This window comes from Coregonus lavaretus (genome assembly GCF_964263955.1).
Source record: "Coregonus lavaretus genome assembly, contig: SUPER_35_unloc_3, whole genome shotgun sequence".
NCBI lineage: Eukaryota > Metazoa > Chordata > Actinopteri > Salmoniformes > Salmonidae > Coregonus > Coregonus lavaretus.
The window spans coordinates 846,369-869,098 of NW_028167179.1; the positions used below are offsets into that span (position 1 = coordinate 846,369).

At 43.3% G+C, this 22,730-nt stretch overlaps 1 protein-coding gene across 1 annotated transcript; it reads right to left on the reverse strand.

Moving 5' to 3' along the window:
- Positions 1–26: 26 nt before the first annotated feature.
- On the reverse strand, positions 27–21,442 carry LOC311110275 (uncharacterized protein). Its single transcript, XM_084188812.1, has 7 exons — positions 20,974–21,442; positions 20,480–20,610; positions 18,571–18,744; positions 9,841–10,002; positions 9,361–9,472; positions 9,022–9,149; positions 27–2,437 (listed from the first exon to the last, which is right to left on the reverse strand). The coding sequence occupies exons 1-7, from the start codon at positions 21,236–21,238 to the stop codon at positions 1,514–1,516; spliced, it is 1,896 nt and encodes a 631-aa protein (XP_084044938.1). The 5' UTR covers positions 21,239–21,442; the 3' UTR covers positions 27–1,513.
- Positions 21,443–22,730: the final 1,288 nt, after the last annotated feature.

The window sequence follows — 22,730 nt, forward strand, 5'->3', positions numbered from 1 at the left end:
GTTTGGGCAAGGGAAATGGATTTCAGTAAAGAAACAGATACATTATTTTTAATAAGAGCTGCCTTTCAGCTCTGAACACATTACAACCAATATTAATCAGAGTCCAGAATGACCCCAGAGGTCCAAGTTTCAGTCAATACCAGAATGTCCGGATTCGTCTGCATAGCCCAGATCTTGATGTAATCCAGTTTAGGAAGTAAGCTCCTAATGTTCAGATGCATCAACCCAAGTCCTTTACGATTTTTAAAGTCACAGAGTCTCCAACTCAAACAACCTACGTTCAAGAGGCGGTTGCAGGCCCTGTCTGATGGTTGATATTGATATACACTGAACAAAAATATAATCGCAACATGTAAAGTGTTGGTCCCATGTTTCATGAGCGGAAATAAAAGAGCCCAGAAATGTTCCATACGCACAAAAATTTATTTCTCTCAAATGTTGTTTCCATCCCTGTTAGTGAGCATTACTCCTTAGCCAAGATAATCCATGCACCTGATCAAATCACTGCCTAGAGTCGATTGACGCACCTGTGCGCCAATGTAATTAACATAATACAACAATTCCTATCAAAATCAGTCTGTTTAAGCTAGAGATATCTGTTTTTGCATTGGATGCTTGTCAATCCGCCTATGTTGGCCTTCCGCATCTGCGGTGTAAAGTGGCAAAGCTACAGCACTGTTTGTCAGACCAGGAGACATCCCGAAAATCGGTCTTCTCATGAAAACGGTTTGTCCAACAAACTAATATGACCACTCTATGGAAAGATGAGGCTCTGATGAACACGGTGGTGTTCTCCGTTTTGCCTATGGGACTCGTCTGAAGTCGGTACCGCCGATGTGCCAACTTCTGTCTGTAGCGTCCAAATCATTTGGGCTACAAACTAATATGACCCCACTGTAGAAAGGGGAGATTCGTTTTGTTCTACGACCCCCACAAATGTCATGGGACTCGTCTGAAGGTAACCCGGTACCCGTAAAAAATAAATAATGGAAGTAGTTTTGTGTCCGCAAAAAAGGGTTAAATATGTGTCAAAAAAATCGTATATCTCCTAGCTATAGGACAGACACTTTAAAACCTTAACACGGAGGAGAAGGGATCTTATTGGTTTCCGTCATAGCTCAAAGGGTGTGGTTAAATTAAATAGGGATGCGCGCTGTTCTTTGAAATACGGTACTACTTATTACATTACACATCAAATCTCCTATAAGTATCTTTCAAGCTGTGAGCAGACTTATTAGGAAAGAACAGTGTTAGTAAGAATAGAGTAGAAAAGTATAGAATTACTTTATTCCATCTACATCACCTCAGTAAGGTAAATTTTCAACTGTCCTTGTTCTAGCCTCTAAAAACAGGTTTTTACACAAGCCTGTTTCAAATGACAAGTTAACAAAGGGTTAATGAGGGGTATGTGGTTAATTACCCTCTTACCCCAAGACACTTCACATGATAACTATAATATGTCAGCTAAAGAATGGTTCCCAGATATCCCCTGTGTACATCTCAAGCCACACTGCTACAAATTTTTCCCGTTGTGGACACTCTTATGTCTAGTAAGGTTAGTCAGGAAGGAGAAGCTCTTGTAACATAGTTTGCACTTGAAGGGCCTCTCCTTGGTGTGAACGGTCTGGTGCTCCTTTAAATAGTTTGCCCTAGCGAAGCACTTCCCACACGTGGGGCAGGAATAGGGCTTGTCGGCGTCCGTACTAATGCTCGGCCTCTCACGTTGTGATCCAATGACACCAGAGGAGATAGAAGCATGAGCCACTGCCCTCAGGTGATTAGTCTTTGAGCTCCCTCCTAGACCTCTAGCCATTGTTTGGGTGTTGTTGGGATTGTGTGCTGTGTTATAGGCTAGGTACCTCTTCTGATGAACGCCCATCCTGACCCTGTCTGTACTCATGGGGTAACCATGACCAGGAAAGCTAGACCCAGGTTGAGGCCGTCGATGAACCCAGTCACCAGGCTTTAGAAGAGACTCTGAAGAAGAAGACAGACTTGCTGATAGACTACCACCATGGGGCTCTCCCACTGCTCTCTGTGAAGGCTGAAGCCCAGGGTAACCTGCTCTGTTCATCATGGATACTGTGGTGTTTGTATCATAGGAACAGGAGGATCTATCTCTATCAGCCCCAGGTCCTGCTCCATCCCTGCACTGAGACTGTGAAGAGAAGGGTCTGGGCTGCTGACTGGAGCCTCTGTCTCTCTGATGACCACCAGGACTGAGGTTGTTCAGTCCACCTGTCCACAGGTTGTTTTCTGTGTGGTGGTGGAGTCTCTGTCCCTCGCGGTTGGATCTTGGTTCCAACTCAAGAAGGAACCGCGACGGCTCCTGATCCAGTGTCCTGATCCGGGGCCAGGGTTTCTGACCAGCCACTTCAGTGATCCAGTCTCTCCCGCCAGCAACACCGGAAATCAACAGGTCCTCATGGACTGCAGACTGTAAACACAAATTGTACAGAAGAGCATATAAAGATTTATATAAGAACATCTTTGCTGTACACACAGAAACATTATAGAAGGTTAACCACAGTCAAACCCATCTATAACACTGTGATTCAAGTACCTAACAATATGGCACCATTGGAGTATTATTATTATTTTTAATCCATATGTGTTGATTCAAGAATTAAGTATAATGTTTTGGTTCAACTGAGATAAGGGAAACTCAGTCCCTGCAATGATACAAAAATAACCAAGTCAGTCAGCACAGAGTCAATTTTGGTATTGTGTTGGTCTTCACAAAGTTCGCTGCTTCAGTGTTATGAGATATTTTTGTCAGATGTTACTAAGGTATACTGAAGTATAATTACAAGCATTCCATAAGTGTCAAAGGCTTTTATTGACAATTACATTAAGTTTATGCAAAGAGTCAATATTTGCAGTGTTGACCCTTCTTTTTCAAGACCTCTGCAATCCGCCCTGGCATGCTGTCAATTAACTTCTGGGCCACATCCTGACTGATGGTAGCCCATTCTTGCATAATCAATGCTTGGAGTTTGTCCGAATTTGTGGGGTTTTGTTTGTCCACCCACCTCTTGAGGATTGACCACAAGTTCTCAATGGGATTAAGGTCTGGGGAGTTTCCTGGCCATGGACCCAAAATGTTGATGTTTTGTTCCCCGAGCCACTTAGTTATCACTTTTGCCTTATGGCAAGGTGCTCCATCATGCTGGAAAAGGCATTGGTCGTCACCAAACTGTTCTTGGATGGTTGAGAGAAGTTGCTCTCGGAGGATGTGTTGGTACCATTCTTTATTCATGGCTGTGTTCTTAGGCAAAATTGTAAGTGAGCCCACTCCCTTGGCTGAGAAGCAACCCCACACATGAATGGTCTCAGGATGCTTTACTGTCGGCATGACACAGGACTGATGGTAGCGCTCACCTTGTCTTCTCCGGACAAGGTGTTTTCCGGATGCCCCAAACATTCGAAAAGGGGACTCATCAGAGAAAATGACTTTACCCCAGTCCTCAGCAGTCCAATCCCTGTACCTTTTGCAGAATATCAGTCTGTCCCTGATGTTTTTCCTGGAGAGAAGTGGCTTCTTTGCTTCCCTTCTTGACACCAGGCCATCCTCCAAAAGTATTCACCTCACTGTGCGTGCAAATGCACTCACACCTGCCTGCTGCCATTCCTGAGCAAGCTCTGCACTGGTGGTGCCCCGATCCCGCAGCTGAATCAACTTTAGGAGACGGTCCTGGCACTTGCTGGACTTTCTTGGGCGCCTTGACGCCTTCTTCACAACAATTGAACCTCTCTCCTTGAAGTTCTTGATGATCCGATAAATGGTTGATTTAGGTGCAATCTTACAAGCAGCAATATCCTTGCCTGTGAAGCCCTTTTTGTGCAAAGCAATGATGACGGCACGTATTTCCTTGCAGGTAACCATGGTTAACAGAGGAAGAACAATGATTTCAAGCACCACCCTCCTTTTAAAGCTTCCAGTCTGTTATTCTAACTCAATCTGCATGACAGAGTGATCTCCAGCCTTGTCCTCGTCAACACTCTCACCTGTGTTAACGAGAGAATCACTGACATGATGGCAGCTGGTCCTTTTGTGGCAGGGCTGAAATGCAGTGGAATTGTTTTTTGGGGATTAAGTTCATTTTCATGACAAATAGGGACAATGGAATTAATTGCAATTCATCTGATCACTCTTCATGACATTCTGGAGTATATGCAAATTGCCATCATCAAAACTGAGGCAGCAGACTTTGTGAAAATGTGTATTTGTGTCATTCTCAAAACTTTTGACCACGACTGTACAGTACTTTTATTGTACAAAATATGTGTAGAATAATGTTTCTGACTATGGTAACACTTTACATTTCTGTAAATCTTGTGCCCTCACTTTAGAAAAGGTTCAACATTACATTACACACTACTTCCTGTCAAGTAAACATGAATTAAGGCACTATAATTTCCTCATTATAAAACACCAGCATCAAACAACAGGATAAGTTTTTCACTTTTCATCAGTGAAGCATTTTTACAGACACCATCACACCAACAATCACCATATCATCTACTCTACCTCATCATACTCATTCTTTCCTCAGTTCATCTCATCCAGTTCCCTACTTCATCCAAAACAAACAAAATTAACTACAAACAAACTAACTAGTACTACATTACATGTCACTATACACCAGGGTTTCAGTTAGGAAAATGTGGCGCTGGACATTTGACCGGCAGCATTTTACCTGACATTTTAGAAATGTACCAGACCCATATGCATTGGCTGCATAACCTGATTAGGGCATCCACCCACGGTGCTCAGAATGACAGAACATGCAACGAGGATGCAACTGCGTGCATCCTTCTTACTGAATTCCGATGCGCACTGTGAAGATGTACTTTTCCTCAGCCAACAAGACGAGTAACAAACAGCAAAAGTACTAGCCTATGTAAATCTTCGATCCCCCATTAGAAAGGTTTACCTATTCTAAACAGCATGGTCATTATACAGGTGCACCTTGTGCTGGGGACAATAAAAGGCCACTCTAAAATGTGCAACACAATGCCACAGATGTCTCAGGTTTTGAGGGAGCGTGCAATTGGCATGCTGACAGCAGGAATGTCCACCAGAGCTGTTGCCAGAGAATGTAATGTTAATTTCTCTACCATAAGCCGCCTCCAACGTCATTTTAGAGAATTTGGCAGTATGTCCAACCGGCCTCACAACCGCAGACCACGCGTATGGCATCGTGTGGGCGAGCGGTTTACTGATGTCAGCGTTGTGAACAGAGTGCCCCATGGTGGCGGTGGGGTTATGGTATGGGCAGGCCTAAGCTACGGACAACGAACACAATTGCATTTTATCGATGACAATTTCAATGCACAAAGACACCGTGACGAGATCCTGAGGCCCATTGTTGTGCCATTCATCCGCCGCCATCACCTCATGTTTCAGATTGATAATGCACAGCCCCATGTTGCATGGATCTGTTCAAATTTCCTGGAAGCTCTTCTCTGAGCAGAGCAGGCAGGCCTATTGCCCTAGTGATTCCAGACTCCACACAGACACAGTGTGTAGCCTACACATGCTGCTCCAGAAGCAATACTGTTCTTCCTTCAGACAAGCATGCGGCAAAACTTTGTTCATTTGCACAATGTGTCTCGTTCACATTCGCTTGTAAATAACCAAATTCACCAAAAATGACATTCGGTAGCTCCTACCTATACAGTGGGGAAAAAAAGTATTTAGTCAGCCACCAATTGTTGAAGTTCTCCCACTTAAAAAGATGAGAGAGGCCTGTAATTTTCATCATAGGTACACGTCAACTATGACAGACAAAATTAGAAGAAAAAAAATCCAGAAAATCACATTGTAGGATTTTTAATGAATTTATTTGCAAATTATGGTGGAAAATAAGTATTTGGTCAATAACAAAAGTTTCTCAATACTTTGTTATATACCCTTTGTTGGCAATGACACAGGTCAAACGTTTTCTGTAAGTCTTCACAAGGTTTTCACACACTGTTGCTGGTATTTTGTCCCATTCCTCCATGCAGATCTCCTCTAGAGCAGTGATGTTTTGGGGCTGTCGCTGGGCAACACGGACATTCAACTCCCTCCAAAGATTTTCTATGGGGTTGAGATCTGGAGACTGGCTAGGCCACTCCAGGACCTTGAAATGCTTCTTACGAAGCCACTCCTTCGTTGCCCGGGCGGTGTGTTTGGGATCATTGTCATGCTGAAAGACCCAGCCACGTTTCATCTTCAATGCCCTTGCTGATGGAAGGAGGTTTTCACTCAAAATCTCACGATACATGGCCCCATTCATTCTTTCCTTTACACGGATCAGTCGTCCTGGTCCCTTTGCAGAAAAACAGCCCCAAAGCATGATGTTTCCACCCCCATGCTTCACAGTAGGTATGGTGTTCTTTGGATGCAACTCAGCATTCTTTGTCCTCCAAACACGACGAGTTGAGTTTTTACCAAAAAGTTATATTTTGGTTTCATCTGACCATATGACATTCTCCCAATCCTCTTCTGGATCATCCAAATGCACTCTAGCTAACTTCAGACGGGCCTGGACATGTACTGGCTTAAGCAGGGGGACACGTCTGGCACTGCAGGATTTGAGTCCCTGGCGGCGTAGTGTGTTACTGATGGTAGGCTTTGTTACTTTGGTCCCAGCTCTCTGCAGGTCATTCACTAGGTCCCCCCGTGTGGTTCTGGGATTTTTGCTCATCGTTCTTCTGATCATTTTGACCCCACGGGGTGAGATCTTGCGTGGAGCCCCAGATCGAGGGAGATTATCAGTGGTCTTGTATGTCTTCCATTTCCTAATAATTGCTCCCACAGTTGATTTCTTCAAACCAAGCTGCTTACCTATTGCAGATTCAGTCTTCCCAGCCTGGTGCAGGTCTACAATTTTGTTTCTGGTGTCCTTTGACAGCTCTTTGGTCTTGGCCATAGTGGAGTTTGGAGTGTGACTGTTTGAGGTTGTGGACAGGTGTCTTTTATACTGATAACAAGTTCAAACAGGTGCCATTAATACAGGTAACGAGTGGAGGACAGAGGAGCCTCTTAAAGAAGAAGTTACAGGTCTGTGAGAGCCAGAAATATTGCTTGTTTGTAGGTGACCAAATACTTATTTTCCACCATAATTTGCAAATAAATTCATTAAAAATCCTACAATGTGATTTTATGGATTTCTTTTTCTCAATTTGTCTGTCATAGTTGACGTGTACCTATGATGAAAATTACAGGCCTCTCTCATCTTTTTAAGTGGGAGAACTTGCACAATTGGTGGCTGACTAAATACTTTTTTCCCCCACTGTATATGTATAACTATCTTTGCAATTAGTTTATTTAGTTTGTGATCGTTAGCATATTTAGTTAGCAGCCTCCATTGAAATTCTGGAAAGACACCAATGGGCTTTTGGCATCCCCTTGTGTACTAAGCCGGTAGTAACGTATATCTATATGCTATGAGAGAACAGTATAACGATATGAAAATATGGATACCGCCCAACCCTACAAAACATGCATCCTGTTTGCAACAAGGCACTAAAGTAATACTGCAAAAAATGTGGCAAAGCAATTCACTTTTTGTCCTGAATACAAAGTGTTGTATTGGATTTGCCCCCAACATAACACTTACTGAGTACCACTCTCCATATTTTCAAGCATAGTGGTGGCTGCATCATGTTATGGGTATGCTTGTAATAGTTAAGGACTGGGGAATGGAATGGAGCTAAGCACAGTCAAAATCCTAGAGGAAAACCTGGTTCAGTCTGCTTTCCACCAGACACTGGGAGATGAATTCACCTTTCAACAGGACAATAACCTAAAACAAAAGGCCAAATCTACACTGGAGTTGCTTACCAAGAAAACTGTGAATGTTCGTGAGTGTCCAAGTTACAGTTTTGACTTAATCTACTTGAAAATCTATGGCAAGACTTGAAATGGTTGTCTAGCAATGATCAACAACCAATTTGACAGAGCTTGAAGAATTTTGAGAAAAATAATGGGCAAATGTTGCACAATCCAGGTGTGGAAAGCTCTTAGAGACTTACCCAGAAAGACTCACAGCTGTAATCGCTGCCAAAGGTGATTCTAACATGTATTGACTCAGGAGTGTGAATACTTATGTAAATTAGATATTTCTGTATTTCATTTTTAATAAATTAGCAAAAATGTCTAAGAACATTTCACTTTGTCATTATGGGGTTTTGTGTGTAGATGGGCGAGAGAGAAATCTATTTAATCCATTTTGAATTCAGGCTGTAACACAACAACGTTTTTAATAAGTATGAATACTTTCTTAAGGCACTGTATTTACATTGACTGGTATTTCAATCAATGAATAGGCAAAAAAAATCATGGTATATTTTTATTCTCCTGGACAATTTGCCTGCGCCAATTTTATTTAGCGGCTAAAGGTTGGCTATTACCGGCTAATGGAAACCCTGCTATACACTATACATGGGCCGTGTGCATTTTCTGCTGGTGTATCTTGAGGTAGCTCCTCTCTGAGAACCTCTTCCCACAGTGCATACAGGTGAACGGCCTCTCTCCCATGTGCATCTTCAGGTGCATCTTCAGCTGGTGCTTGTGGGAGAACCTCTTCTCACACTGGGGGCAGCTGTAGGGTTTCTCCCGTGTAGACTCTCTGGTGCCTCTTCAGGCTGGACGATTGTGAAAAACTGGCCCCGCAAAGGTGGCAGCCCAACGGTTTCTCTCCCGTATGCATCCTCTGGTGGATCTCTGGTTGATATTACTTGCTAGATATTGCTGCACTGTCGGAACTAGAAGCACAAGCATTTCGCTACATTCGCAATAACATCTGCTAACCATGTGTATGTGACCAATACATTTGATTTGATTTGACCTGTTTGGGGAAACTGAAGGCTTTCCAACAGACCAAATCTACGCCTCACCCTGGTCTCAGCCAGTCTGTTGTCATGGAGACTAAGTTTGGTTGTTGTTTTGTGTTCGACTGTCTGTTTCTGGTTGTGGTTAACAGTGTTGTTCCCCAGCCCAGAGTTGAGGACGCTGTCCCATCCACTGACCTCCACTATGTCGCCTCTGGTCGTGGTCTGCTCGGTGACGTTGTCCCCTGGGCCCTTGGCTGCATCCGTCTGGGTCTGGGAATCCAAGATGGTCGCCCAGTCTCCTCTATTAGCCTCTAGCCAATCACCTGCAGGAGGAGGTTACAAAATAGACTATACAAACATGGCAGAGAACTCTACATATGGAGTTTAAAAAAAAAAGTATATTACCTGGTGAAGTTCATACATTGTGTGTTTTTGATTTCATTTTATGAATGAAGAAAAAACAATAGCCAGGAGTATCACTATTCCTATTGAATATCTATTACTGTATGTAGGCTATATGTATTTCTCCCTTACCTTGCTCCCCCATCTTTAGTTCACTCAGCAGATCAATGCTCTCTGGTCCATCCTCTATCGTCTCCACTTTGACTAGCAGCAGATCAGGCTTCCCATCCTCCATGTCTACTGACTGTAAGAGACACAGAGTGAGATGATGTTGGATCAAGAAATCTGATATGAGCACCCTGCTATGGAGCATCTTCTGATTGGGCAATGAGGGATTGCTATGAGAGCTATGCAAACATGTTAGTTGATTTGATTGATACCTGACACTTTAATGGTTTGATAATTCAAAGGCATGGTCCCACACTTAAGACAAAAGACCTGGGCCCGTATCCACAAAGAGTCGAGGATCAGGTCCTCACCTGTCTACATAGTCTTATTCATTATGATCTAAAAGGCAAAACTGATCCTATATCAGCACTCCTACTCTGAGAGGCTTTGTGGATATGGGCCCTGACCTAATACCATTCAGACAGTAGTTCACAGTGGGCTCACCTCAGTGAGACTGTGTGTGGTCCTGTGCTGCTCAGCTGGTTCCTCTGTGGGTTCAGGAGGAGGTGTAGTCTGGTTGTCCTCCATGTCCTTGGTCCCCTCAGGGTTCCCCAGACCCTCCTCACACCCCTCTTTCACCAGCAGCACCTCTGGACCCTCCTCCTCCTGGAAGAGACCGGTGATACAGATTACACAGACACACACTCCCTCAGAGGTATGTACACACGCACACACAGATAATAAACACACTTTCAACATGGAGTGTTTACCCATCCCCACTACATTTGAGTCCTATACTGTAGTTACAGAATTACTTCATCATTGTACACCCGTAATGGTGGATATGATTGATTGATTTTATTTGTCCGTTTAAAAAATACATGAATACACACAGTACAAAGATTAAAAATAAAAAATAAAAACGTGACCGGAATTGCAGAATAAAGTCAGAGAACTATTTCCATTGTGGTCTCAATTTTTTTGACATAAATACATATACAATTACATACATAGACACATTACAGAGATACAGACCAAAACAAAGTTATACTGTTCACTCATTAGCCAGCTTTTGACATTCTTTTAAAAAAGTGTTTATGGTTGGTATGGCTTTGAGTTGCCGTGGTAGTTTGTTCCATTCAACAGCACCAGTATATACAAATGTGTTCTACCAGATAGACTATATTTTTAAAACAGTTCAGGTATATACAAATGTGTTCTACCAGATAGACTATATATTTAAAACAGTTAATATTAGATTATCTGGCTCTGGTATTATGCTGGTGGACATTTCTAACAAATGAAAAATTGTTGGATAGGTACCTAGGGGCTGAGTCCATGATATCTCTGAGGACCAGACTAAGTTTAATTAATTCGACTATTCAAATGTTCGACCTCCAGATGAGTATGAGGGTGGAGTTTAAGTAACATTTTTACAAACTTATTTTGGCTGGTCTGTAGCTCATTCTTTAGATGTTTGGGGCTGCTGGTGAACCATGATGTGCAGGCATAATCAAAGTGACACTGGACTAGCGCACTTGCCAGAGCCTTTAGGGTGTCAATGTCATTTTGAGGTCTGAGCTAGGAATGACATTTTTTGGTTTATCTTTGTTAAGAAAGTATTCAGACCGCTTGACTTTTTCCACTTTGTTACATTACAGCCTTATTCTAAAGTGGATTAAATTGTTTTTTTTCCTTCATCAATCTATACACAATACCCCATAATGACAAAGCAAAAACAGGTTTTTATAAATTCTCCCCCGATTGCGCAGTTTGGCCGGGCGTCCAGCTCTAGGAAGAGTCTAGGTGGTTCCAAACTTCTTCCATTAAAGAATGATGGAGGCCACTGTGTTCTTGGGGACCTTCAATGCTGCAGAAATGTTTTGGTACCCTTACCCAGATCTGTGCCTCGACACAATCCTGTCTCGGAGCTCTACAGACAATTCCTTCAACCTCATGGCTTGGTTTTTGCTCTGACATGCACTGTCAACTGTGGGACCTTATATAGACAGGTGTGTGCCTTTCCAAATCATGTCCAATCAATTGAGTTTACCACAGGTGGACTCCAATCAAGTTGTAGCAACATCTAAAGGATGATCAATGGAAACAGGATGCACCTGAGCTCAATTTCGAGTCTCATAGCAAAGAGTCTGAATACATATGTAAATAAGGTATATGTTGTTGTTTTTTATTACATTTGAAAAAATGTCTAAAAATCTGTTTTTGCTTTGTCATTACGGGGTATAGTGTGTAGATTGATGAGGAAAACAATTCATTTAATCAATTTTAGAATAAGGCTGTAATGTAACAAAATGTGGAAAAGGGGAAGGGGTCTGAATACTTTCCAAAAGCGCTGTATACTAAATAGTCTCAATGAAAAGTCCAATTTTGTATTTATTAAACATAAACAAATACACCCTATGAAAACCAGAAATACACTATATATATTAAGTATTTGGACTCCTCTTCAAATTAGTGGATAATGCTATTTCAGCCACACCCGTTGCTGACAGGTGTATAAAATCGAGCACACAGCCATGCAATTTCCATAGACAAACATTGGCAGTAGAATGGCCTTACTGAAGAGCTCAGTGACTTTCAACGTGGCACCGTCATAGGATGCCACCTTTCCAACAAGTCAGTTTGTCAAATTTCTGTAGGAGCAACAATGGCTCAGCCGCGAAGTGGTAGACCACACAAGCTCACAGAACGTGACCGGCGAGTGCTGAAGTGCGTAAAAATCGTCTATTCTCGGTTGCAACACTCACTACAGAGTTCCAAACTGCCTCTGGAAGCAACGTCAGCACAATAACTGTTCATCGGGAGCTTCATGAAATGGGTTTCCATGGCCAAGCAGCCGCACACAAGCCTAAGATCACCATGCACAATGCCAAGCGTTGGCTGGAGTGGTGTAAAGCTTGCCGCCATTGGACTCTGGAGCAGTGGAAACGCGTTCTCTGGAGTGATGAATCACGCGCCACCATCTGGCAGTCCGACGGACAAATCTGGGTTTGGCGGATGCCAGGAGTTTGGGGAAGGCCCTTTCCTGTTTCAGCATGACAATGCCCCAGTGCACAAAGCGAGGTCCATACAGAAATGGTTTGTCGAGATCGGTGTGGAAGAATTTGACTGGCCTGCACAGAGCCCTGACCTCAACTCCATCGAACCCGTGGGATGAATTGGAATGCCCAACATCGGTGCCCGACCTCACTAATGCATCTGGCTGAATGGAAGCAAGTCCCCGCAGCAATGTTCCAACATCTAGTGGAAAGCCTTCCCAGAAGAGTGGAGGCTGTTATAGCAGCAAAGGGGGGACCAACTCCATATAAATGCCCATGATTGTGGAATGAGATGTTCGATGAGCAGGTGTCCACATACTTTTGGTAATGTAGTGTAAGGCTCAACAAAAAATCTGCATAATAAACTACACTGTACAAAAATATAAAAGCAACATGTAAAGTGTTGGTCCTATGTTTCATGAGCTGAAATAAAGGATCTCAGAAATGTTCCATATGCACAAAAAGCTTATTTCCCTCAAATGTTGTGCACAAATGTGTTTACATCCCTGTTTGTGAGCATTTCTCCTTTGCCAAGATAATCCATCCACCTGACAGGTGTGGCATATCAAGAAGATGATTAAACAGCATCATTACACAGGTGCAACTTGTGCTGGTGTCAATCTAAAATGTGCAGTTTTGTCACACAACACAATGCCACAGATGCCGCATGTTTTGTGGGAGCATGCAACTGGCATGCTGATTGCAGGAATGTCCACCAGAGCTGTTGCCATGGAATTGAATGTTCATTTCTCTACCATAAGCCGCCTCCAACGTCGTTTTAGAGAATTTGGCAGTACGTCCAACCGGCCTCTCAACCGCTGACCACATGTAACCACGCCAGCCCAGGACCTCCACATCCGGCTTCTTCACCTGCGGCATCGTCTGAGACCAGCCACCGGACAACTGATGAAACTTTGGGTTTGCACAAACTGTATCTGGGAAGCTCATCTGCGTGCTTGTCGTCTTCATCAGGGTCTTGACCTGACTGCAGTTCGGCATCGTAACCGACTTCAGTGGGCAAATGCTCACCTTCGATGGACACTGGCACGCTGGAGGTGTGCTTTTCATGGATGAATCCCGGTTTCAACTGTACCAGGCAGATGGCAGACAGCATGTACGGCGCCGTGTGGGCGAGTGTTTTGCTGATGTCAACGTTGTGAACAGAGTGCCCCATGGTGGCGGTGGGGTTATAGTATGGGCAGGGATAAGCTACGGACAACGAACACAATTGCATTTTATCGATGGCAATTTGAATGCACAGAGATACCTTGACGAGACCCTGAGGCCCATTGTCATGCCATTCATTCGCCGCCATCACCACGTTTCATTTCGCAAGGATCTGTACACAATTGCTGGAAGATGAAAATGTCCAAGTTTTTCCATGGCCTGCATACTCTCCAGATGCGTCACCCAATGAGCATGTATGTTTGGGATGCTCTGGATCGACGTGTACGACAGCGTATTCGAATTCCCGCCAATATCCAGCAACTTCGCACAGCCATTGAAGAGGAGTGGGTTCACAGGCCACAATCAATAGCCTGATCAACGAAGGAGATGTGTCGCGCTGCATGAGGCAAATGGTGGTCACACCAGATACTGACTGGTTTCTGATCCACGCCCCTACTTTTTTTTTTTTAAGGTATCTGTTACCAACAGATGCATATCTGTATTCCCAGTCATGTGAAATCCATATTTTAGGGCCTCATTTATTTATTTCAATTGACTGATTTGATTATATGAACTGTAACTCAGTAAACATTTTGAAATTGTTGCATGTTGTGTTCATATTTTTATTCAGTGTACAATACCTTTCTCATAAAAAGTGTCTTGGGGAAAAAAAAATAAGTAGTTGAATGAAAGTAATATGAAATAGGCAATATGTAACAGATGTTTTATGTCTGGATGCAAAAATCTGTGTTTAAATAGATTTCACCTGCGTTCTAAATAAACAAACTGACATTTAATACATGGGTCCACTCAGTCTTCTAGTCTAGAATGCAGGAAGATACGGGTCAGTTCAAGAGGATGCTATGTTAAAACATATGTCATTATAAATCACATACAATTATTATATTAATCTGAACAATAGTATAGCCTTAATTAATATGCTTGTACTGGACAGTGTTGATGAAATACGAACGCAATAATAGGTGTGTTGGATAAATGACCAGCTCCTGACACTAATCATTAATTAATTCTGAATTAAATGTATTTGATGTCATTCTTCATTAGTGTAACCGCAATGTTCAGTTGATATGACAGATGCACTCACATTTGCACACACCAACAGTAGGGACATCTTATTGATCAAATATATGAAATATGGATTTGGGCTAATTCACCATCTGAGGAAAAGGAAATCTCAAATGCATTAGCTAGAACGCTAATAAAATATGCTGCTAGTTAGCAGTGTATTTGTTAATCTAACAGATAACCACTGTAAGTCTAAACCAAGCGGGTTCTAAGCTAACATATGGAATCGTTTTAAGATGGTCATACTATGGATAATTTAGCTATTTTAGGACCCCTTTTAGGTATCAAAGAAATAAAACATTTTTTTTACAAAATATTGAATTTGGCCTTTACTACTATAGCCCATATAAATGCATTGAATAACACATTCATAAATGGCAAAAAAGACAGTCAAAAAATAAATCATAAGAAAAGGTTTTGAAGTGTCTGTCCTATATCTAGGAGATATAAGAAAGCTCAGGAAATATATATATATTTTTACACATACAGTACACCAGTCAAAAGTTTGGACACACCTACTCATTCAAGGGTTTTTCTTTATTTTAAAAAAATGGTTACACTGTAGAATAATAGTGAAGACATCAAAACTATGAAATAACACATATGGAATCATGTAGTAACAAAAAAAAAAAGTGTTAAACAAATCAAAATATATTTTATATTTGAGATTCTTCAAATAGTCACCCTTTGCCTTGATGACAGCTTTGCATTCTCTCAACCAGCTTCATGAGGTAGTCACCTGGAATGCATTTCAATTAACAGGTGTGCGTTCTTAAAAGTTAATTTGTGGAATTTATTTACTTTATTAATGCGTTTGAGCCAATCAGTTGTGTTGTGACAAGGTAGGTGGGGTATACAGAAGATAGCCCTATTTGGTAAAAGACCAAGTCCATATTATGGCAAGAACAGCTCAAATAAGCAAAGAGAAACGACAGTCCATCATTACTTTAAGACATGAAGGTTAGTCAATACGGAACATTTCAAGAACTTCGAAAGTTTCTTCAAGTGCAGTTGCAAAAACAATCAAGCGCTATGATGAAACTGGCTCTCATGAGGACCGCCACAGGAATGGAAAACCCAGAGTTACCCCTGCTCCAGAGGATAAGTTCATTAGAGTTACCAGCTCAGAAATTGCAGCCCAAATAAATGCTTCACAGAGTTCAAGTAACAGACACATCTCAACATCAACTGTTCAGAGAGGACTATGTGAATCAGGGCTTCATGGTTGAATTGATGCAAAGAAACCACTACTAAATGACACCATTAAGAAGGAGACCTGTTTGGGCCAAGAAACACGAGCAATGAGACCGGTGGAAATTTGTCCTTTGGTCTGGAGTCCAAATTTGAGATCTTTGGTTCAAACCGCCGTGTCTTTGTGAGACACGGTGTGGGTGAACGGATGATCTCCGCATGTGTAGTTCCCACCGTAAAGCATGGAGGAGGAGGTGTTATGGTGTGGGGGTGCTTTGCTGGTGACACTGTGTATTATTTAGAATTCAAGGCACATTTAACCAGCATGGCTACCACAGCATTCTGCAGCGATACGCCATCCCATCTGGTTTGGGCTTAGTGGGACTATCATTTGTTTTTCAACAGGACAATGACCCAACATATCTCCAGGCTGTGTAAGGATATTCTACCAAGAAGGAGAGTGATGGAGTACTGCTTCAGATGACCTGGCCTCTACAAACCCCCTGACCTCAACCCAATTGAGATGGTGTGCGATGAGTCGGACGGCAGAGTGAAGGAAAAGCAGCCAACAAGTGCTCAGCATATGTGGGAACTCCTTCAAGAGTGTTGGAAAAGCATTCCAGGTGAAGCTGGTTGAGAGAGAGTGTGCAAAGCTGTCATCAAGGCAAAGGGTGGCTATTTGAAGAATCTGAAATATATTTTGATTTGTTTAACACTTTTTTGGTTACTAAATGATTCCATGTGTGTTATTTCATAGTTTGTCTTCACTATTATTCTACAATGTAAAAAATAGTAAAAATTAAGAAAAACCCTTGAATGAGTAGGTGTGTCCAAACTTTTGACTGGTGCTGCATACATATGCCACCTTTCACTGCAGATGAGGTAGTGCGACATAGGCGGATGCGGTGGATTGAGACGCATCCAATGCAAAAAAAAACATAAAAACTGACAGATTTTGATGGGGATTTTTTTTTAATGCTACTTAGATTGACGCACAGGTGTGCCAATCAACTCTAGGGGGTGATTTGATCATCTGAAGGCATGGTCCCACACTTAAAACAACATTAATCAATACCAGGGGCTGTATCCACAGTGTCCCAGAGTAGAAAATGAGTCGTAAGTGCTGAGAATGGAGACATTTTACTCCTACTCTTATGGGTAGAAATAAAACCTATGCATGAAGCCTCTTTAGTAATAAAAGTCCTACCTAGTCGACAAATACTTAGGAGACCTCATGAGCTGTCCTTAGCAGTTAACCCCCTAGAGTCGATGTCCGCGCCCCGCGAAAACCTAATTAGCATTATAACAAATTCCCCATCAAAATCTGTCTGTTTAAGCTAGATATATATATATTTTTGAATGGGCTGCATCTCAATCGACTCTAGGTTGTTAATGTAATGTCCTAAAAACTTTGCAGCATACCCAATGAATTAATTAAATTAAATATGAAAAAGTGGAACTTGAAATTGAATGTCATGGTCAATACACCTGCGTTTTCAGAATGCAACACGTTTTTTTTTGTTTTTTTTTGCTGCTATTGCGAACTCTGCATATTATTCAAGTTAAATCATGAAGTGTTTGATGCAATTTTTGATTGCATTTCTGTCAGTGGGATTTGAGGGACACTAGAGCGCTGAGTACCAGGCCATTAGCAACTTAACGGCAGTAAGCAAGTTTGGTAGGCTACTAACGCTCATCAGCGCCATTCATTTACAGAGCGCAGTTTTGGAGTAGCCTAGATACCGCGACTCAACGGTCATGTGGAATTTGACTGCGGTCATGACTCATGACCGCCGGTGTGGCGGTAAAAAGATCACCGTAACAGCCCTAAGTACAGGCGAACAGCCTCTCTTCCGTGTGGACCTTCAGGTGCATCTTCAGCTGGTGCTGGTGGGAGAACCTCTTCTCACACTGGGGGGCAGCTGTAGGATTTCTCTCCTGTGTGGACCCTCTGGTGCCTCTTTAGGTTGCAAGCCTGGGCGAAGCGCATGTGACACTGGGTACAGCTGTAGGGTTTCTCCCCTGTGTGGACTCTCTGGTGAATCTTCACCTTCTGGGGGCTGCTGAAGCCTTTGTTACAGAACATGCAGAGGAACCGTTTCTCTTTACTATTGCCTGATGTGGCTCCCCCTCCCTGAGCCTGGGCTCTAGCCCTGTCGTTTGAGTCCAATACCTGATCAAAAAGGACACGGCCGTGTGAATCGGAAGGTGCCATAGTCGTGGACACTGGGTGGCGATCCCTAAGCGTGTGTAAAGGGGAGTGGGTCGCGACATTTGTATTTGTCTCTAAACTTTCCCTGTAATCCCAGAAGTCACTGGTGTTGACCTGCGAGTGTCCTTCTCCTAAGTTAGACTTGTCTACATTCCATGTCAAAGGAGCGTCGCCCTCCACTTTCACAGTCACCTCATCTACGACCAGACCCTCCCCTTTCTTATCTAGGCATCCTTCAGAGTATACACCACTGCTGTACCGGTTCCAGTCCCCTCTCATTGGATTAGTCTGTGTATCTAAGCCCACAGGCATGTCAGCAGCTATCATCTCTGTCTCCGTAGCATATGAACAGGACGGATCATTGCCAGTCTGTAATGAGTCACCTAAATCCAGATGGGACAGAACCGTCGTCGGGCTACTGTAAAGTAAATACTCTGAACGGGGAGCAGGAGGACAGCCCAGTTGCCTCAGCCCCGTTATAGTCTCTGTCTTGAGGACGGCGTTCGGCGTTCCACTGACCTCCGTGATGCTGTGTCGGGTCCTGGGCGGTGCTGGGGTGGCGGTGGGGTCCTCTGTGGCTACAGGGGGTGCTCCAGCCACTCCAGTCTGGATATCTCTGCAGTACCGTGGGTCCTCCTCTCCTTCAGACCTCTCCTGCTTGACCCCAGGACCTGCAGCCTCTGCATCTGCAGCCTGACACAAGAAGAGAGGAGGTTATTATCAGTACATGAGTTGAATTGGAAAACAATGTTGTAGAGAAGTCTCACAAGTTCCACTATGGCAGATACATGAGGATGAACACTACCGGTCAAAGGTTTTAGAACACCTACTCATTCAAGGATTTTTCTTTATTTTTACTATTTTCTACATTGTAGAATAATAGTGAAGACATCAAAACTATAAAATAACACATATGGAATCATATTCTATATTTGAGATTCTTCAAATAGCCACCCTTTGCCTTGTTGACAGCTTTGCACACTTGGCATTCTCTCAACCAGCTTCATGAGGTAGTCACCTGGAATGCATTTCAATTAACAGGTGTGCCTTCTTAAAAGTTAATTTGTGGAATTTCTTTCCTTCTTAATGCGTTTGAGCCAATCAGTTGTGTTGTGACAAGGTAGGGGGGGTATACAGAAATAGCCCTATTTGGTCAAATACCAAGTCCATATTATGGCAAGAATAGCTCAAATAAGCAAAGAGAAACGACAGTCCATCATTACTTTAAGACATGAAGGTTAGTCAATACGGAACATTTCAAGAACTTTTAACGTTTCTTCAAGTGCAGTCGCAAAAAACATCAAGCGCTATGATGAAACTGGCTCTCATGAGGACCGCCACAGGAATGGAAAACCAATAGTTATCTCTGCTGCAGAGGATAAGTTCATTAGAGTTACCAGCCCAAATAAATGCTTCACAGTTCAAGTAACAGACACATCTCAACATCAACTCTTCAGAGGGGACTATGTAAATCAGGCCTTCATGGTTGAATTGCTGCAAAGAAACCACTACTAATGAATACCAATAAGAAGAAGAGACCTGCTTGGGCCAAGAAACACGAGCAATGGATATTAGACTGGTGGAAATTTGAACTTTGATCTGGAGTCCAAATTTGAGATTTTTGGTTCCAACCGCTGTGTCTTTGTGAGACTCGTGTGGGTGAACGGATGATCTCCACATGTGTATTTCCCACCGTAAAGCATGGAGGAGGTGGTGTTATGGTGTGGGTGTGCTTTACTGGTGACACTGTCTGTGATTAATTTAGAATTCAAGGCACACTTAACCAGCATGGCTACCACAGCATTCTACATCGATACGCCATCCCATCTGGTTTGGGCTTAGTGGGACTATCATTTGTTTTTCAACAGGACAATGACCCAACACACCTCCAGGCTGTGTAAGGGCTATTTTACCAAGAAGGAGAGTGATGGAGTGCTGCATCAGATGACCTGGCCTCCACAATCCCCTGACCTCAACCCAATTGAGGTGGTTTGGGATGAGTTGGACCGCAGATTGACGGAAAAGCAGCCAACAAGTGCTCAGCATATGTGGGAACTCCTTCAAGACTGTTGGAAAAGCATTCCAGGTGAAGCTGGTTGAGAGAATGCCAAGAGTATGCAAAGCTGTCATCATAGCAAAGGGTGGCTATTTGAAGATTCTCAAATAGAAAATATACTTTGATTTGTTTAACACTTTTTTGTTTACTACATGATTCCATATGTGTTATTCCATAGTTTTGATGTCTTCACTATTATTCTACAATGTATTATTTTTTACAAATAATGAAAAACCTTTGAATGAATAGTGGTTCTAAAATGTTTGACTGGTAGTGTACGTGTAAGCAAGTGAATAGCTGAGGGAAGCCTTCCTGAAATAAACGGGCCACATTTGACGTACTGTAATTTATATGTAACACTATTACACTAACCTCTATCACGATAACGTGCTGGGTTGAGGTTCTACTCCCCTCATCAACAGTGATTGGTTGGTCATCTCTCCATGTATTGTGTCCCGCTGGCTTCACAAAGCTCCTGTGGCCTCCAGTGAGATGTCCTTCACCTGAGAGAGTGATGGGGGAAAAGAGGTGGTTAGGTTAGGTACTGTCAATGCTCAACGCTATATTGTAAAGTTTTGACACTGTCTAGAATTGGCAAGGATGTAAGGTAACATGTCACATGTATGGTAACACGTCACAATACTATTCAAAGATCGATTGATTATGTTCCATGCATCGTATTGTTTTCAATGAGTAAGTGATAGGAAATGCAGTAAGTCAAGAATATGATAGTGTCTTTGTGCAAGATTGCTAAGTAATCAGGCGAATTATTACATACAATCCAAAAACTGACCAAGACCCAACTCTGGTTAACCATTTATGCTTAACACATGCGCAGAGGGTAACGGGCCTTCTGCAAAATGTACCTCTTGCCATTCCTCTGTATCGGTCGAGGATCTTGACACTATTGGGACGACTAGCAAGGGCGCGCTCCCGTGCCACCTTCAGTTCCAGTAACTGTAGTTTCCTCCGCAATGCCCTGCTTTCTTTCTGGCTTTGAGAAATTTCCATGCGAAACACTGCATAGTCGTCGTCTACGAGTTTACAGATTTCTGCCACGGCTGCATTCGCCAGCACCTCCATAATGGAGGCTATTTGAGTGTGAAAAACCATTACGTTACAGTTAGCCATTCTTAGTGACTAGCTAGCGTTAACATCTATCTACCAAGTCCTGTCTCCAACGCGAATTAAACACTACCTGGTGTAAGTGTGTGATGCTGTGCAGTTAAATTAGTCATATTTTGAGTTCCAGGGTGTTAATAAACGTCTAGATAACAATAAAAACGCTAACGTTTAAACTGTTCTTGGTCACTGTTCACTTCCGTTTACTACTTCTTCGTGTGAATTTCCAGCAGACTAGATGCTGTGTTGCCTATTGCTGCCTTCCACAGGTCGGAGTGCGGATCGCACATTTTGGTAAAATGTTTTTGTTTTTTTATTGCATCACCATTCAACCCTGCACCTATACACTATCCCCCAAAACCACCACCCCATCCTACTACTTTGGCCCTAAACGATCCTATCCCTTCTCTCGAAACTCCCTGTAGATCTTCTGCACTAAAATCTCACACCCAAATATTTCTCTGCTGCAGCATCTACCACATCTTCTGTGATTTCTGCTCCATCAGTGCAGTTGATCACCATGGCTATAAACACAAGAAATCCAACCTTACTAAAACCTTACTGGGTGGCTCCCAGTGGAATCCCTTACCCTTGGACTATTGAAGCGTTATGGGTTCTAGGTGCGCAAGGATTAGCCGCTCAGATCGGAGAGGAGGCAGAGCGTCCACTAAGCTTGAATAACTGGGCCTGCTGGGAGCATATGTGGCCACATTATTATAGGATGACTTGGGAGAATGATCCGCAACAAAGGCTGGCATTGAAGAGGTGGCAGGTTTCACCAGCGCTGCTCTCTACATCACTCAAGATTTGGCTGTCTGCACCGGCCGAGTGATGGCTACATTGGTCGTGACGCAGAGACACACCCTTGGCTCTCCATGACTTCCATCAGGGAGTCCGACAAGACCCCCTTGCTCAATGCACCCATCTGCGAAAAGGACCTCTTCGGAGACACCATGACAAAGACCGCGGGAGGAAAAGAAGCAGCAAACACCGGCTCCCAAACAGCCGACCCCTGCCTCGACTTCTTCACGCCGGCCGAGAGCAGCAGCTCGTGGCCGAAACCGTGGAGAGCAGGTCCAAGACGCTCCTAGCGCCCCTGTGGAAGCCCCGGTCACCCCAACAGCGCCGCCGGCCGCCCAGCAGCCTCTCCAGAAGCCTAGATGGGTGCCTGCGCCAATCTGGCAGAACGCTCCCCAAGGCTTTCAGAAGCGCCACCGAACCTGACTGGCGGAAAAGTGACCTGAATACGAACCTTTTCAAATAAAGAAAAAGACAACTTGTCTATCTCCCCGTTGTGGACACTCCTATGTCTGATAAGGTTACTCAGGAAGGAGAACCTCTTGTAACATAGTTTTCACTTGAAGGGCCTCTCCTTGGTGTGAACGGTCTGGTGCTTCTTCACATAGTTCGCCTCAGTGAAACACTTCCCACACGTGGGGCAGGCGTATGGCTTGTCGCCGTCCGTCCTAATGCTCGGCCTCCCACGTTGTGACCCAATGAC